Source organism: Phyllobates terribilis, unplaced genomic scaffold (genome assembly GCF_046119375.1).
Source record: "Phyllobates terribilis strain yellow unplaced genomic scaffold, ASM4611937v1 Scaffold_3__8_contigs__length_932513732, whole genome shotgun sequence".
NCBI classification, from domain to species: domain Eukaryota; kingdom Metazoa; phylum Chordata; class Amphibia; order Anura; family Dendrobatidae; genus Phyllobates; species Phyllobates terribilis.
Genome location: NW_027362763.1, coordinates 720,177,545 through 720,194,822, shown reverse-complemented (window position 1 = coordinate 720,194,822; position 17,278 = coordinate 720,177,545). Strand labels below are relative to the sequence as shown.

The 17,278-nt window shown below is 44.4% G+C and overlaps 1 protein-coding gene across 1 annotated transcript in view; it reads left to right on the top strand.

Annotated features, from left to right (window-relative positions):
* The window catches only part of LRPPRC (leucine rich pentatricopeptide repeat containing), a 146,030-nt gene extending 132,194 nt beyond the window's left edge, over positions 1 to 13,836 (top strand). The window contains exons 35-38 of the mRNA XM_073672042.1: positions 8,702 to 8,773; positions 9,972 to 10,056; positions 11,182 to 11,324; positions 13,649 to 13,836. Of these exons, the coding sequence (XP_073528143.1) occupies positions 8,702 to 8,773; positions 9,972 to 10,056; positions 11,182 to 11,324; positions 13,649 to 13,726 (378 nt within the window). The 3' untranslated portion in view covers positions 13,727 to 13,836. The remainder of the gene's footprint in view (positions 1 to 8,701; positions 8,774 to 9,971; positions 10,057 to 11,181; positions 11,325 to 13,648) is intronic.
* The last annotated feature ends 3,442 nt before the right edge of the window (positions 13,837 to 17,278 follow it).

Here is a 17,278-nt window from a genome sequence, read left to right as displayed (position 1 = left end):
ATGCAGGACAATGCCAGAAGACCTCATGTGGCTGGAGTGTGTCAGCAGTTCCTGCAAGATGAAGGCATTGAAGCTATGGACTGGCCCGCCCATTCCCCAGTCCTGAATCCGATTGAGCACATCTGGGACATCATGTCTCGCTCCATCCACCAATTTCATGTTGCACCACAGACTGTCCAGGAGTTGGCGGATGCTTTAGTCCAGGTCTGGGAGGAGATCCCACAGGAGACCATCAGCAGCCTCATCAGGAGCATGCCCAGGCGTTGTAGGGAGGTCATACAGGCACGTGGAGGCCTCACAAAATACTGAGCCTCATTTTGACTTGTTTTAAGGACATTACATCAAAGTTGGATCAGCCTGTAGTGTGTTTTTCTACTTTAATTTTGGGGGTGACTCCAAATCCAGGCCTCCATTGGTTAATAAATTTGATTTCCATTGATGATTTTTGTGTGATTTTGTTGTCAGCACATTCAACTTTGTACAGAACAAAGTATTCAATGAGAATATTTCATTCATTTGGATCTAGGATGTGTTGAGTGTTCCCTTTATTTTTTTGAGCAGTGTATATATAGTCGCTGTGTCCAAGGTAGGAAAGGAGCTCTCCTGCACCTTGCTTAGAACCAGGCATGCTCCTTTCCTACCTTGGACACAGCGACTTTCTGATAAAGACCCGGGAAGGGTCGAAGCGTTATCAATCCAGTTTGTTTTATGTCGCATACGTCCTTGCAACTTTTTGTCTGACCATAAGCCTGAGAGTGGAATAAAACCCTTTGGATCTCTGAAGTAAGAGTGTGCAGTGAATATCACTTTATGATTGGTGAGAGCCTGACTTCAGGTACCATCACTAGTCCTGAAAATGAAGGGGTCACAGCTTTTGGAGTAGTGCTGCAAACCTTAGTTTTCTGTGCACACTACGCTCACTGGTTTGTGGGAGTCTTCTGTTGGCTCCATTCACTTCAATGGGAATATTCTCCACTTGCCTAATAAAGCGGCTAGGTATGTAAAATAAATCTTGTATTTTAAAAACTATGGAAACCTTAGCACAGATTTTTTTTAACTTTCTAAATAGTCTTTATTAAAAAATGTTTTACCATGTTGCTGGTGCAGAGTGTCTGTAAGTCCTAGCTGTGTGATCTGCAAAAATGTTACTAAAAAGCTCCTGGTTCTGATATCTCTCCCTTCTTGCAGTGTTAGAGATAACAGCAGTGGGGTGGGGGTGTAGTTGTACACAGATCTCCATAGCATGGAGAATGAGAAACCATGTACAGTCTCAGGAAGTAGCAGATAAAACAAACTATAGAAAAAAGAAGGAAACACATGAAAAGGAAATGAGTGCAGGATAGAAGCTGTGCTGATAAGATTGAGAAGATCACAGCATCCAGCCTATATTACTGGGAGAGACACTACTACAAGAGAAAAATCTGACACTTGATTCAGGCTGCAAAATGCAGATCGGGGGGGACAGAAAATGAAGGTATGAAGATTGCCGACTGAAACGTAGTGCGATTTTATTAACTTAAGGTAACCACAACATCTGTACATATCTTCTGTTTTTTTCCATATTAAAGGTGTTCTTTATCCTTAAAGAAGCACTCCCATCAACATTTTTACCCTCTTAATATATTGCAGTCATCATATTATATGGCACTGTGTACTTACAATTGCTCATTTTGCCTTTCTACCAAGTTAATTTTTCTCTGCTCTGTGGAAACAGAGTCTTTTTTTTCCCTCTGCTTTTATCATTTCCCTCTTCATCTCCTGTGTCCCAGCTGCTCCTACCCCCCCCCCCTGCCAGGGAATTTTGCAGTGACTCATGCACTGAAAATTGACCTCCTGTTTCTACATGGAGCTTAGAAGGATTCAGCTGGTCAGTTTTTAATCACGTGATTAAAATCACGTGACCTAATGGAAAAGAGAAGAATTAACTGGGTAGAAAGGCAAAATGAGCAATGGCAAGTACACAGTGCTATATAATATGATGATTGCAATTTATAAGGAGGATACAAAAGTTGATATAAGTGCTTCTTTAATAATATTCAAGTGTATGGGGGTCTCACTATGCCTATACTTGCTTGTTTTTTTTGCTATGTAAAATAGGACATGCTCCATTGGACATTATAGTACAGACTAGATGGTGGCCCGATTCGAACGCATCGGGTATTCTAGAATAGGTATGCGGCCGACTGGGCGCAATTAGCAGAGCGGCGTTTAAATTTGGCGCCCAAATCGCTGATTGGTCACGTTAGGCAAACGCGACCAATCAGCAAAGCGGTGTTTAAATTTGGCGGCAATATCGGTGATTGGTCGCGGGCGGCGGCCGCGACCAATCTGCGTACCGTGTTAGTGAGGACTGGAGAGCGTGTTTAAATTTGACACCAAAATCGCTGATTAGTCGCGACCAATCAGCAGAGCGGTGTTTAAATTTGGCGCCAAAATTTAAACAACGCTCTGCTGATAGGTCACGGCCGTCAGACGCGACTAATCAGCTACTTTGGGGCCAAATTTAAACCCCGCTCTGCATCGCTTTGGCGCCAATATCGCTGATTGGACACGTATGGCGTCCGCGACCAATTAGCACAGCAGTGTTTAAATGTGGCGGCAAGATCGGTGATTGGTCGCGGCCGCTATTTAAATGTGGCGCCCAAATCGGTGATTGGTCGCAGGCAGCGGCCGCGACCAATCAGCAGAGCGGTGTTTAACTTTAGCGCCAAGATCACTGATTGGTCGCACTCTCCCCACGCGACCAATCAGCGAATCGTATTGGTGAGGAGCAGGGAGCGGAATCGTATTAGTGAGGACCGAGGAGCGCCGCTGCCTGTGCGGCTACTTCCGCTGCGAGAAGCCGGGACATGAACGACTGCTCGCAGCAGAAGTATCCCGACCCGCAGCGCCGCTCCCCGGTCCTCCCTTCACACCCTAGCCGCTGATCTCCCCACAGTATCCGCATGGTGTTACAAAGGTCCGGACATTTGTGTTAAAAATCGCTGATTGGTCGCGGGCACTGCCCGCGACCAATCACCTATTTGGGCGCAAAATTTAAATATCGGCCGCGACCAATCACCGATCTTGGCTCCACATTTAAACACCGCTGTGCTGATTGGTCGCCGACGCTGCCCGCGACCAATCACCGATTTGGGCGCCACATTTAAATAGCGGCCGCGACCAAGCAGTACAGCGGTGTTTAAATTTGGCGCCCAAATCGGTGATTGGTTGCAGGCACCGCCAGCGACCAATCAGCGATTTTTAGCACAAATGTCCGGACCTTTGTAACACCATGTGGTGACATCAGCGGCTAGGGTGTGAAGGGGGGAGCGGCGCTGCGGGTCGGGATACTTCTGCTGCGAGCGCCCGCTCATGTCCCGGGTTCTCGCAGCGAAGTAGCCGCACAGGCAGCGCCGCTGACATCCATGCGGCTAGAGTGTGAAGGGAGGACCGGGGAGCGGCGCTGACATCCAATTGGTCGCGGCCGCTATTTAAATGTGCCGCACAAATCGGTGATTAGTCGCGGTCTTGGCCCACGACCAATCACTGATCTTGCGGCTAAAGTTAACCACTACTGTGCTGATTGGTCGCGGCCGATATTTAAATTTGGCGCCCAAATCAGCACAGCGGTATTTAACTTTTGCGCTAAGATCAGTGATTGGTCGGGTCCGAAGACCGCGACCAATCATCGAATCGTCTTGGTGAGGACCGGGGAGCGGCGCTGCCTGTGCGGGTACTTCCGCAGCGAGAACCCGGGACATGAGCGGGCGCTCGCAGCAGAAGTATCCCGACCCGCAGCGCCGCTCCCCGGTCCTCCCTTCCGCATGGAGGTCAGCGACGCCGGCGGTCCTTCCGCTGGTACCGGCCGGGAGACGAGCGCCTCGCGGCGTTCATCACCCGGCTGCAACGCCGCTGAGCTCCGTCCCGCAGATGAGCCGCTAACTGCCGCCATCTTTTTTTCTGAAATCCCGCGGCGCTGATTGGCCGCTGCTGGACCAATGAGCGACGCGGGATTTCCTGGACGGACGGACGGACGGACGGGATAAGACAATTATATAGTAGATAATGAGCCATGCATAGATTGATGTGGTGGTACCTGGGATCCCTTATGTAACTTAGGAATTGGGTTTTAAAAGTGGTTCTGCCCTCACTTGTTGTGCAGGGTGGGGGAATCATTCTAAACACCAGGTTTTGGTTTTGTTTTGTTTTTGTTTTTTGTTTTTGTTTGTTTTTTTGCACACCCCACAAGCAGCGAGTGGCATGTCACAGGGCTCGACGTGAACATTCCATTAACGCAGATGGTAAAGGGGAAACATACGGTTGCAGAATTGCCTCGTTCTGTATGATCATTGCCCACTCTCACGCATTGATTGCTTATTACAATCCAATTTTCCTTTTCATCCTCTCACGTGTCACCAGCATGCTAAATGAGGAACGCAGGCTCTTCCCAGTTGTCGACATTCTCTGCAAGAAATTAGCAATCATCAAGAAGCGATCCGACCCCATTCATCCCATTTTACTTGGTGCTAAATATAAAGCGCAGCCAAATGCGTGCGGAGCTGTCGGGGATGAGAACTGCCACTGGCAGTGTACACAAACAGACGCACACGGGGAGTCTCTTCCCTGCAGGGGGCAGTCAAACAATCACAGTGATCCCGCAGATTGCCGGGTTTGTATGGACTCCCTGTGTCAAATTAAGGCCTGTTCCCAATTTCCAATAGTAAACAGCAGTATATTCACTTAAAATGCTGAGCAGCTGGTAAAGCTGTAAGCCGTAAAAGAAAAGCCAAACCGCTGCTCTAGTCATCACCGTGCACATCAGGTCTGGCTACTTCTTAACATGCAAATTGAAGGATTTCTTCGGAGGTTGAGACTGCTGGTAAGATGTGATCAGGATCTTCTGCGTGAAGAAGAGGGCAGCGTGGAAATGTTCTCCATAAACCGGACGGAGGTCCAAATGGGTCTGCTGAACATGGTCCTCAATTATAGGAGTCACACAAATTATGATAAAATTTAGCTTTCCTTCAGTGATGTTTTTTTTTTCCATCATTCACATATAAAGTGACTTGTAAAATCTGCGCGCCCTACCTACACTTTAATTCCCACAAGGTAGAGTATTCTTAGAACCGCAAACCAAGTCACATGTTTATCTGGTAGCAATTATTAGAGGTGTTTTTAAAGGGTCGTCCTCTTTCGGAAATGGGTCTTTGGGTGCAGTTTTTTATAAAAAGAAACCATATATATATTGTGCCCTGGTGTGTCCGGGTTTAGAACGGAGTCTCCCAGTGTTATTTTGACAGCGCTGCAGCCAATCACTGATCTCTGAGCAGCTTGTGCAGTAAACTCGGACAGAGCCGTTGAGCTCAGTTATAGGCTGCAGTACTATCTACTAGGTGACGTCCGAGCACTGCAGACAGTAACAGACACCAGGAGCAACGGCAGAGACTCAGCGCAGGACCGAGGAAGGGTGAGTAAACCACAAGGGTTGTTGCTGTTGTTGGTGCTGCTGTTGTTGTTGTTGCTGTTGTTTTTTTTTTGTTTTTTTTTTATTTAAGACAAACTGCAACCAGGGGACAAGGGTTTTCTGAAACCGGAAACCCCTTTTAAGCTTTGGATGCCAATGGAGAAGATCTAGAATACCAGATCATTGAAATATACTGTCACTTTATGTGGGTCCAAACTCTAGGACCCCAACAGATCCTGTCACTCTCACAGAGTTTAATTGCAAAACAGCCCTGTTCGACTCTGAGTAGAAACTGCAGGGTTGCCCCTCTCAGACGAGTAAAGGGACCCTTATTTTAGTGATGTCACTTACTGGGCTGCTTGCTGTAGATTTGATAAAATCACCTTTTTATTAACTGGAGATAATCACTAGAGCACTAGTAAATCTGTTGCCATGTAGTCCTCCATATTAATGCACTCTGTATAACCCAAACATCACCAGTGTTTGGCAGCTTTCTGCCTATGCACAGTGTACACGGAAAGCTGCCAATCAGTGCTGTGGGCGGGGTTATACAGGGATCACCATTCAGAGAAGATCTGCAGCAAAGAAAACAGAGATTTTAGCAAAACTGCAGCAAGCAGCCAGTAAGTGACACATCACTGTAATCAGTGTCTCTGCCCTTACATCATGCTTCACTCAGATGGGGTAGAGAAAACCTGCTAACAGATTCTTTTTGACGACGGTCATTCAATTTGACAAATATGTTGCTGACGTGATTTTTTGGCACCTACTAATATGTACGTGTTACAGGTTCTCTACCTTACTTGTAGACTGCACAGCTCTCCTGTTCTCAAAATGACCACTGATGGAGGAGCATGTGACCAGACCTGTATATCTGACTGAAGAACAATGCACGTGAGATTGCTGCTTCTCCTTTGAGGAGGCTGATGGACAGGTCTGGTCACATGCTTCTCCATTAGTTGCCTTTTGCCATTAGTTGCCTAATATATGTTCCCAAAACATTTCTTAAAATTAAGTGCTCAACCCATTTTAGGTTTTATTTTATTTAAATCGTTCCAAAAATCTGCAGATTTATTTGTTCAATTTATCAAAATGAGGGTCGTAGCTCAATTTTGACATAGAGCAGGGATGTCAAACTGAAACACAGAGGGCAAAATGAAAAACTTGGACGAAGTCGCGAGCCAACCAGCATACAGTATAATGGGTCGCACATAGTCCTCCATACAGAATAATGGGCCCTGCATAGTCCTCCATACAGACTAATGGGCCCCGCATAGTCCTCCATACAGAATAATGGACCCCGCATAGTCCTCCTCCATACAGACTAATGGGCCCCGCATAGTCCTCCTCCACACAGACTAATGGGCCCCGCATAGTCCTCCTCCACACAGACTAATGGGCCCCGCATAGTCCTCCTCCACACAGACTAATGGGCCCCGCATAGTCCTCCTCCACACAGACTAATGGACCCCGCATAGTCCTCCTCCACACAGACTAATGGGCCCCGCATAGTCCTCCTCCACACAGACTAATGGGCCCCGCATAGTCCTCCTCCACACAGACTAATGGGCCCCGCATAGTCCTCCTCCACACAGACTAATGGGCCCCGCATAGTCCTCCTCCACACAGACTAATGGGCCCCGCATAGTCCTCCTCCACACAGACTAATGGGCCCCGCATAGTCCTCCTCCACACAGACTAATGGGCCCCGCATAGTCCTCCTCCACACAGACTAATGGGCCCCGCATAGTCGTCCTCCACACAGACTAATGGGCCCCGCATAGTCCTCCTCCACACAGACTAATGGGGAGGTGGTTCTTGTGTCCCAGGCCAAATGAAACCAACCAGCTGGCCAGATTTGGCCCATTGGCCGGAGTTCGACGTGTGCTATAGAGATAAATGATGATGGATTTTTGTGTTCTTGCAGCCACCACAAGGGGGAGCTTAGACACCGTGTGCCTCAGTGTATTCATGTATTCCTGCTGTGTGCATGAGGCTTTACCTGTAGTCCTATGTAAAACTGCAGTAACAGATCCATAAGTATTTTGCTAAGTGTCATGCTCAGCCTTCACTTGTCTGGCAGTCAGTCAGTCCTACTGCCTCTGCAGTAAGAGGCATATGGATAACCTCTAAACACCAAATCAATGGCGAGTAGCCAATCAACACTTAGAGGGAGCCACCGCTGGAGAGGCTGGAACAGCAGAGCTCAGTACAGCGTTGTGGACATTGTCTACCGATCATTTACTTTAATGGGAGTTCTGTGCAGTACCCATGAATGGCCACTACACAGTGTACGGAGCTATGTTGTTTTAGTTTGGTACAGTGTTGGCTACGGCTCCCAGTATCCGCTGGATCAGTCCCCCACTGATCTGATATTAATGACCTCTCCCAAAGATAAGTGATCAGTATCTTAGTCTGGACAACCCACAAATTGCCAGCGACTTCTTATCTCCTTGGAGCCTGTAGCCGGAGTCTAGATCCCCTTTAAGAGGGCGGCTACAGCAGATCGTTCATGCAGAAAAAATATACAGCGCCTTATCAAAATGCGATTCCCAGGTGACAACAGCGCGTGTAATAATGTATATAATATTGTTTTGCGGTGATTGACTGTACATCACGTCGCGGTGTAGCACAGACACTTGATTTTTCCGGCTTGTCATGTAAAGTTTTGTTTTTTTTATAACTTTAACTTTTGTCTCTCTCTCTTAAGAACTGTCTGTTGCATTGAAAAGCTTTTCTAAAACAGATTGAAATCAGTCCTTTTGTATGCATAAGTGTAGGTAATTATACTTTAAAGGGAACTTGCTTTGTACATTTTAATTTTTTTTAAAGAAACGAACAGTTATCTCCCTGACACCTTATTAAATGTATAATTAACCTTATGATCCCGAGCTCACTTATGAATGCTTGGCAGTATAATTGGAGATGAATAGAATTCCTTCCTTCCTTCCCCCTCCCGTCTTTCTTTTTCAGTCCCTAAACCTCATTTCTTGCTTCTACTGAAGCATTGGTTTATTTATTTCTTTTAAGCAAACCTGCACCGCTCTGTGCCAAGGACGTATTTATGACAGATCGGCGTGATTAAGCTGAGCTTTACTGTTTGCATTTACTCATCCGTCGCTGTGATTAACCTACACCGTTTTGCTATGATTTTTCTCCTGTTTTTGCATTATTTCTTTCATTTGTGTCTTTTTTTTGTTTTTCTCTTATGTTGCTATTTCCTATAATGTATCCATGTTTTTCTCTGTATCACAGAGATGCAGCGCAATTGCGGAGCAGAGAGCGATATTGGCCCGCCACATTATCAGACAGTTGGGACGGAGTGAGGTATATCTTGGGTTTATCAATCTATGCAATGTGGTTTTTTATCTTCTTTTTTTTTTTTTTTGTGTGATGCCTATGGCAGACGACTGTATATCACCACAGAGGCTATTATTGAGTTTTAAATTCTAGCTTTGCAACGTCCAAGGGCAAAAAAAAAGATTATGTTTAGAGAGAAAAGAAATTGACGTATTCGCGATATCGTCACCATTGGAGCATAACCCGAGAAGGGGGTTGGTTTTGTTATTGAAAGGATCCTCTCAGACCAACTCATCACATTACTTGTCACATGCCGACATAAGGAGTGGAAGAACACGCTCTACTAGTGCAGAAGTGGAGGTGCTCGGACTACCAGACTAGCACAGATACTGTGAAAATAGTGCCATTTTCTTAAAGGAAATTAGTCAGCTGGTTTGTTCTATGTAATTTGAGAGCGGCACTATATATATAGACCCTGATTCTAGTGATGTCACGTGCTAGATTGTGTTTCGCTTTTTCAATAAAATCAGTGTTTTATCAGCGGGAGACTATCACTACAGGACTAGGTGTCGTGTGCCTGCTGCTCTAGACACGCCCCCAGCACTGATTGGCAGCTTACCATGTATTGCCAGAAAGCTGCCAATCAGTGCTGTGGGCGGGATTACACACAGCTCCGCATTCTGAGATCTGCAGCAGAGAAAACTGTGATTTATCCCAAATGCTGCACACAGTAAACAAAGTGATTACATCCCTGGAATCAGGTTCTCTGTCCCTATGTCATGCTGCTGTCAGATTATATAGCAATAATTTACTGACAAATTCCCTTTAAATTGAATATATTAGTAAGGACGGATTCACAAATCCATGAAACACGCACTCGCATAGTAAGACGTGGGCCAGATGCCAGATCCACTGGCCTCATAGGCATATTCCAGGCAGTTGGCTCAGGTCAGAAGACCCAGCGGCCGAGCTGGGTGTTGAGATGCGAGCATGGTCCTTGTTTCACGGACATGTGGAAACTGGCCCAATTTTGTTTTGCTACATGGCGCCCATCAAGGTTATTGGCTAATCATATTATAAGTCCTGCACACTGAGGACCACCATTTCTGCTCTGGTTAATAGGACCCAAGTTTGAAGACCTCATCGTTTATCATTTGTATTACAGCCACTGCAGTCTTTCATGTGGGGTAGAGCTTTAGTATTATCCTCCTCTTTCCATCTGTAGAAAGAAAAAACAATTCGTCTGATCGACTTACTCTCTGATCCATATTACAAGCAAGTCCACTACAGCTTCATGATGAGAGACTACGGTATGGGGCATCTTCACGTTTTTTATTTTTTTTATCCCATCTTTTTAGTTTGATATTCATACAAATAGGAGAAAGGAAAGATTAAATATTAAAAATGTATTCATGTTGCTTATTTAGCACCTACATAATCCACTGTGTGATACGGAGATGATCCTAGTGGCTCTCTACGTCCTGTATAAATTTACGGCCTGTACACCTATAGAACTGACGTTTCCACTATTGAGGTTGAGATGGGATTTATTGCAGTTTGTCAAAAGTTTAAAGGGGTCAGGTAAGGGTAAACTTATACCCACCTGGTAATTGCCCCATCCCTCCAGTGTGGTCTCTCAGGTGGTTTTCCACTCTTTCTGAACTGACCTTCAGGGCTTATGACCCGACCACGTACATGAGGCCTCAGGAGATCATCACTTCAGGACAGTTCGCAAAGACTAACATGACCACCCGAGATTGCATCGGCATTACTGGGCAATCAGCGGATGAGTACAAGGTATTTTTGTGCCTTTGTTGACTTGTTGGTTGACTCCTGACCATAGGTTATATCTGGCATTGCAGCTCAAAACCATTGACTTAAAGGGGTATTCCCATCTCCAAGATCCTATACCAATATGTAGTAGATGTAATATAATATTAGCAAATACCTCTAATTAGAAATGTAGTATAGTTCTTCTGATTCGCTATGTTGCTTACCCAATGTGCAGGGCATTGCAGTAGCTTAGGTATCCATGGTTACGACCAATAACGGCAAACTGTTACTATTTGAGTGGTCACAACCATGGATACCTTAGCTACTGCAATGCCCTGCACATAAGGTAAGCAACATAGTGAATCAGAAGAACTATACTACATTTCTAATTGGAGGTATTTGCTAATATTATTATTAAACCTACTACATATTGAGATAGGATCTTGTAGATGGGAATTTTCCTTTAAGTAAATCTGATCTTTAGCTCAAGGAAAAGAATGGCTCTAGAGTTTTTTTTAGAAAGATAGTATATATCAGAGAACATTTTTACTTACATTTTTTTTTTTATATCTTGCTTTAGTGAACAATCCACACCCCATATTTCTTCTGCCAGTAATTTACTTGACCGCCTTTTTAATCTCTTCCTTAAAATTTCCCTCTAGAATCAAACAAGGAGGTTGATGCCGCAGTCGCTTTGTATGAGAAAACCAAAGCCGAGCACATTGATCCAGATGACTTGTTCCTAAAACGCCTGGCAGTCCTTCTAAGAAGCGCAGGGAAGCCTGTCCCATTCTCCGAGCCCCCTGTGAGTACTTCCTAATTTACACGTACCTCTCCGTCGTACGAGCCGGTAATAAACACAACACCACGGTCTGGGGAGGGGGGGTACTTAATTACACGGGGATTAAATCTTGTGTGAGAATCCTCCACAGGCCGTGTGCATGTGAAGTGCTCGCTGCTCCGAGCTCCAGGATTAATTTAGCTATACTTTTGGGAGTCGATAACCTTCTGTGGATTAATGTGTTAAAAGCCCGAGATAGAATCAGCCGCACACGTCTGCAGGTCATATTGAAGGTATACGTCCTCCGAGGAGGAGGCTTTCTCTCCACTTTGGAGCTTGAAAGGTGATTTTAATCCCTTCTATTTATTGACCACTAATTGCTTTTGTTTTTGCGGTGTTTCATTTTTGCAAAGTGCGGTTTTAAGGCACAACAAATCTGTTTTGTCAGAGGTTGTTTGCAGCTTTCAACTCTTTGCAAGAAGCGGCAATCAGAAGTTCCTAAGATGTGAAGACGTAGATTAACGGTGACATTCAAAAGCCCCGAGTTCCACGTCTATACAAAGTCAGATAATGGATCCCAGTGTTTTACGCCACATTTGTTGTTTTTTTTTTTTTTAAATACACAAATTGTATTTTTTTTTTCTTCATTTTTTTTTAGTTTTGTTTTATTGTAAGAAAAGCTAAACTTTGCATAGTGAAAATGTCAGTCACTTCCTGACTTAGCTGTGTTTTTCTCTTTCTTTCCACAATTTTGGTTTTCTTGCTCTTCACACACAAATCAAACAAACCTACTATCCCATAGGGCTCATTCACATAACCGATTTCTCTGTGCACAAGACCTACATATTCTTCTATATGTCTCTGTACAAAGCTTGTTCTTTGAGATTCATTCAACATTGTACCCTTTAAGGAAATACAGTAGCTTCTTCCATAGCTGTAGCTTTTAGAGGAGAATGTCCTTCAAGGGGTTGCCCACTGCTTTTTTCTTTTATTGATGGCTTATCCACAAGGGTAGGCCACCAATATCTGATCAGTGGCGGCACTCCCCACCGCTCATCTGTTACCGGAGGCGGACTTAAGTTCTCCAATGCTACCAGATCACAGCAACTCCATTGGCTGCTATAGATCCACCACCTATTCACTTAAATTAGGGGTGCATCTGGGGTACCCAGGTTTGACCACTATTGCAATGACAGAACTGCTGTGTTATGGCAGCATCCAAGAACTTCTGGCCGCTGCCGGCAACTGCAGATTGGCAGGGGAGCCAGTTATATCGCACCTCCACCGATCAGATACTGATGACCTATCCTAACAGTAAACCATCAATAAAGTAAAGACCAACCTCCTTTAAAGGGCTATTCCCAAGATTCAATGTTATCATCTATCCATAGAATAGGGGTGTGCTTACCGAATCCTTGGGGCTGACCACTAGGATCTTCATCATTTCCAAGCTCTGTACTCGGCTATTTCTGCCAGTCCCATAGACAATGAATGGAGTGCAGGTGCTCGTACTGGATCTCCTCTCAATTCAGCCAGTGCGCTGCAGAACCCCAATCTTGAGATTGTTGGGTATACCAGTGGTCAGGATGTTATCCCCCATTTTTCCCTTTTAAGGGTGGGCTCACATACACAAGTTTTCCTAATAATACCTCTGCAGTTTTTTATGCAGTTTGAGCCAAAAAAAAGTATACATCTTCCCTTTTTTATATATTTTTTCTTCCATGTAAATCCACTTGTAGGTTTGGCTAAAAAAAAGCTGGATTTGTTTTAGCCTAACTGAGATTGTACAGGATTAGAAAAACATGGCTGCTTTTGTCCAGAAATAACGTCACATCTGTCCACGGCTTACTTCTGGTGTCATAGTTCAGCTCTGAATGAACTGGGGTTAGCGGCAGTACCACTCACAACCTGTAGAGAAGTGTGGCACTATTTCTAGCATCGAATTGTCTAAAGTTTTAATGACATTTTATGGTTTGAAGTCTATGGAATAACCCAGAAACCAGGATACATATCACGGCTACGCTGCAGTTAAATGATGGATCATTCAATGTACACTCAGCGAGCGACTTCATGGTTTGGCACTTTTTGTTTCCCATTTAATTTGTTTAGGGGGTGCAGGGGTCACAGTCACTCCCAGAGCCTGAATGATGCTCAAATAGCCCCTCTGTCCACTATAAAGAGGACAGTGGTATAAGATAGGGCTTGGCTAAAGACTGGGCTACCAAATCTAGTCAGTCGCGGGGCTCCAGAGCAGAGTTTCACATTACTCTTTGGATATTGGTGAGCTTGGCTGTACTGTATCTGGCAACGTTAAATCCCTGTCTCTAAAACTTTTATATCTTTTCTAGGAAAGCGTAGAATATTATAAGGAACAGCTGAAAAAGCATCTGTCACTAGACAAAGAAGAGCTGCAGAAGGAAGAATGAGATTTTTATTTTGCATTTTTACCATGTTTTTTTTTATGTGTATTTTGTTTCCCGTTGTAAATTGTAATGTGACCGATCAATGATGATTCATTAAAATATCCAAGACCTAAGCCTGAGTACTCTGCATGTGTTGCCCCTGACATTCCCCAGCTGTCATGTTACTGCTGCGTAAAACCGGCCACTTTCACGCAGCAGTTTTTTGGTCAGCGTAGAGTGTCTCCATAATTGCAATAAAATACAAAGATACAGAACCAGGACATTCCTTAAAGATCTGGAGCTTCATTAGAACAGTAGTAACACTTGTACTTAACTGTTTCTTATTCCTTTCAAGCTATAGTCATAGACTTGATATATGAAAAATGCGTCAAATTGTACAGCGCATGTGTGTACATTACTTTTTTTTAATAAAGTTCCAGATTCCAAAGGCCATGAACACGATTGACATGGAAACAATGAGTTTTAAATATCAGTGGTTCCGTTTAGTTAAAGATGTGTTCTCATCTTGTCTTCCGGAGTGCACTGCTTCCAAGCCTCCTGTTCTCTGGGCTAGAGCGCTCCCCAAGCTTGACTTATACATTGATGGCCTATTCTTAGGATAGGTCATCAATGGCCGGCACCAGTGGTGGCGGCCGCCGGCTGGAAGTACTTACTTGCGGAGCTGCTCTGTCTACTTGTAGTTTCGGCTTGTTATTGCACATCCGCCTCCTATTCAAATCAATAAGAGGCGGATGTGTAGTACCCTGCGGCAGCCACTACAAGTAGACGGAGCAGCTCCGCAAGTAAGTACTTCCAGCTGGCAGCTCCTGCCACTGAGAACAGTTGATTGGCGGAAGTGCCGGGGTGTTAGACCCTAACCGATCATACATTGATAACCTATCATAAGGATAGGTCAGCAATGTAAAAGTAGTGGACAACTTCTTAAAGTCTCAAGTTCAATGTGTTAACTTGAAAAGTTCCAGTTTGAATATGAAATGAAGAACCGAGTTTGCAGTCTGATCCTATATCCAAATTTTCCTCTTGTGGGAGCAAGAAGCAGGGTAGCAACCATAGAGAATATCTGTAGGATCTGACTACCAAAGGGTTTGTATACAGTCCATCAGCATAGGGATGTCTAGGTCTGCAGAGGAGCTGTAAGGACGGAACAAATAAACACAAAATGTATTAAAAAGAAAAAAATGTTGGCTTCATGTTTTAGTTTAGATGCAGGGAAGCAATAAAAAAAATACTGGTAAATGAAACCCAAAGGGAAATCTCTAAATGGTCATGTTACTCTTTTGACCTAGTAGATTCATCTGCTTACCTACTTGAAACCATATTTTGAGTCCACAGCGTGTTAAGGATCAGCAACTGGAAACATGTTTCATTTTAATGAAATAAAATGGACTCCTATAAATTGGCCTGGATTTGTCAAAAATTTTATATAAAGTGGCATAAAAGATGTGAAAAGTTGCTAAATTTTGGTTCAACTCAAAAATGTTGCAACTTTTGCCATTATCACACCATTCAGTTTTCTCCCAGCTCTACCCAAGTTGATGGGACAGGAGCTTGACTCTGCACCTTGTCTAATTCATGTCGAGATGTGGCATTCAATATGCCAGAAATTCACTCCAGTCCTTGACTGGATAATAATTTTGTCGAGGGGCACGTCACTCATCAGACTCTCCTGACTCATGAAGCAGCGTGCTCCTTTTCATGAATCAGGAGCTTCTGACTAACACACCACCTCATCAAGACTGGTGAGAACATCGCTGGACTTGATGAATTGGACCTAAAATCTGTCACTATCTGATTTTTATTTTGCTTTGCTACACTTATATTTTATATATCCGGGGTCAGAGCCTATTCATGATTAGTTTTCCACTTCAAAGTTTTGCAGCCCATTCACGGATTGTGATGTCTGGATCTGGTTGCAGGTCTTCTGGTCTGAACTCCACAGCCTCATAGGCATGTATGGTTCGGGGCTGGAGACCCTTGGGCATTCCGTGCATTGTAGTCCTTAGAGCGCAGTCAGACAGCCATATAAATCAGAACTTAGTGCCTGGACTGGCCGGCGGCTATGCTGACCAGAGCATGATAGCTGCATAGAAATGCATGTCGCTGTCATTCTCGAGTCGGGAGAGCTGCCTGCCAGTCCGTGCACTGGGTCCGATTTATACGACCGTTTGACTGCGCCCTTACTCAGACTGCGAAACCCAAGTATGTGAAACTGTCTTAATGGACAGAGCTCCAATTAATTTCATCTGGACAGTGGAGCTCAAATCTCTCAAGTTTTTCTTGCTGGTTCAGTGTTTGCACAGTGTTGTTTTCGCAAGTAGGATTGTAATTGATATGAAAATCGAACTTTAGCAGAATGTGGTATAACAACATTACATTATGTAGACTCTGTAGGGGCTGAGTTGTTAGAGGTTCATCTAATATAAAGGTGCCCACTGATTTCGATTGTCAGCTGTGAATGCAGCTCTGAGTTATACTACGTACAGTGTGGAAAATAAGTATTTGATACTCTGCTGATTTTGCAAGTTTTCCCACCTACAAAGAATGGAGAGGTCTGTAATTTTTATCATAGGTACACTTCACCTGTGAGACAATCTAAAAATAAAAATCAGATAATCACGTTATATTATTTTTAAATAGTATTTGATCACCTACCAAGTAGCGAGAATTCTGGCTCACAAACTTGTTAGGTTTTCTTTAAGAAGCCCTCCTACACTGCACTCATTACCTTTTATTAATTGCAGCTGTTTGAACTTGTTACCTGTATAAAAAACACCTGTCCATACACTTAATCAATCACACTCCAACCTCTCCACCATTGCCAAGACCAAAGAGCTGTCTAAGGACACCAGGGACAAAATTGTAGACCTGGACAAGGCTGGGATGGGCTACAGGCCAATAGGCAAGCAGCTTGGTGAGAAGGCAACAGTTGTTGGCGCAATTATTAAAAAATGGAAGAAACACAAGATGACTGTCAATCTTCCTTGGTCTGGGGCTCCATGCAACATCTCGCCTCGTGGGGTAAGGATGATTCTGAGAAAGGTCAGGAATCGACCTAGAACTACATGGGAGGAACCTGGTCAATGACCCGAAGAGATCGGGGACCACAGTCTCAAACATTACCATTAGTAACATGCAATGCAGGCATGGATTAAAGTACTGCATGTCACGCAAGGTTCTCCTGCTCACGCCAGCACATGGCACGTTTGAATTTTGCCAATGACCATCTGGATGATCCAGAGGAGGCATTGGAGAAGGTCAAGTGGTCAGATGAGACCAAAATAGAACTTTTTGGTATCCACTCCACTCGCTGTGTTTGGAGGAAGAAGGAGGATGAGTACAACCCCATGAACACTGTCCCAACCGTTGAAGTATGGTGACGGAAACCTCATACTTTGGGGGTCCTTTTCTGCAAAGGACACAGGACGACTGTGCCGTATTGAAGGGAGGATGGATAGGGTCATGTATTATGAGATTTTAGCTAACAATCTCCTTCCCTCAGTAAGAGCATTGAAGATGGGTCATGGCTGGGTCTTCCAGCATGACAATGTCCCGAAA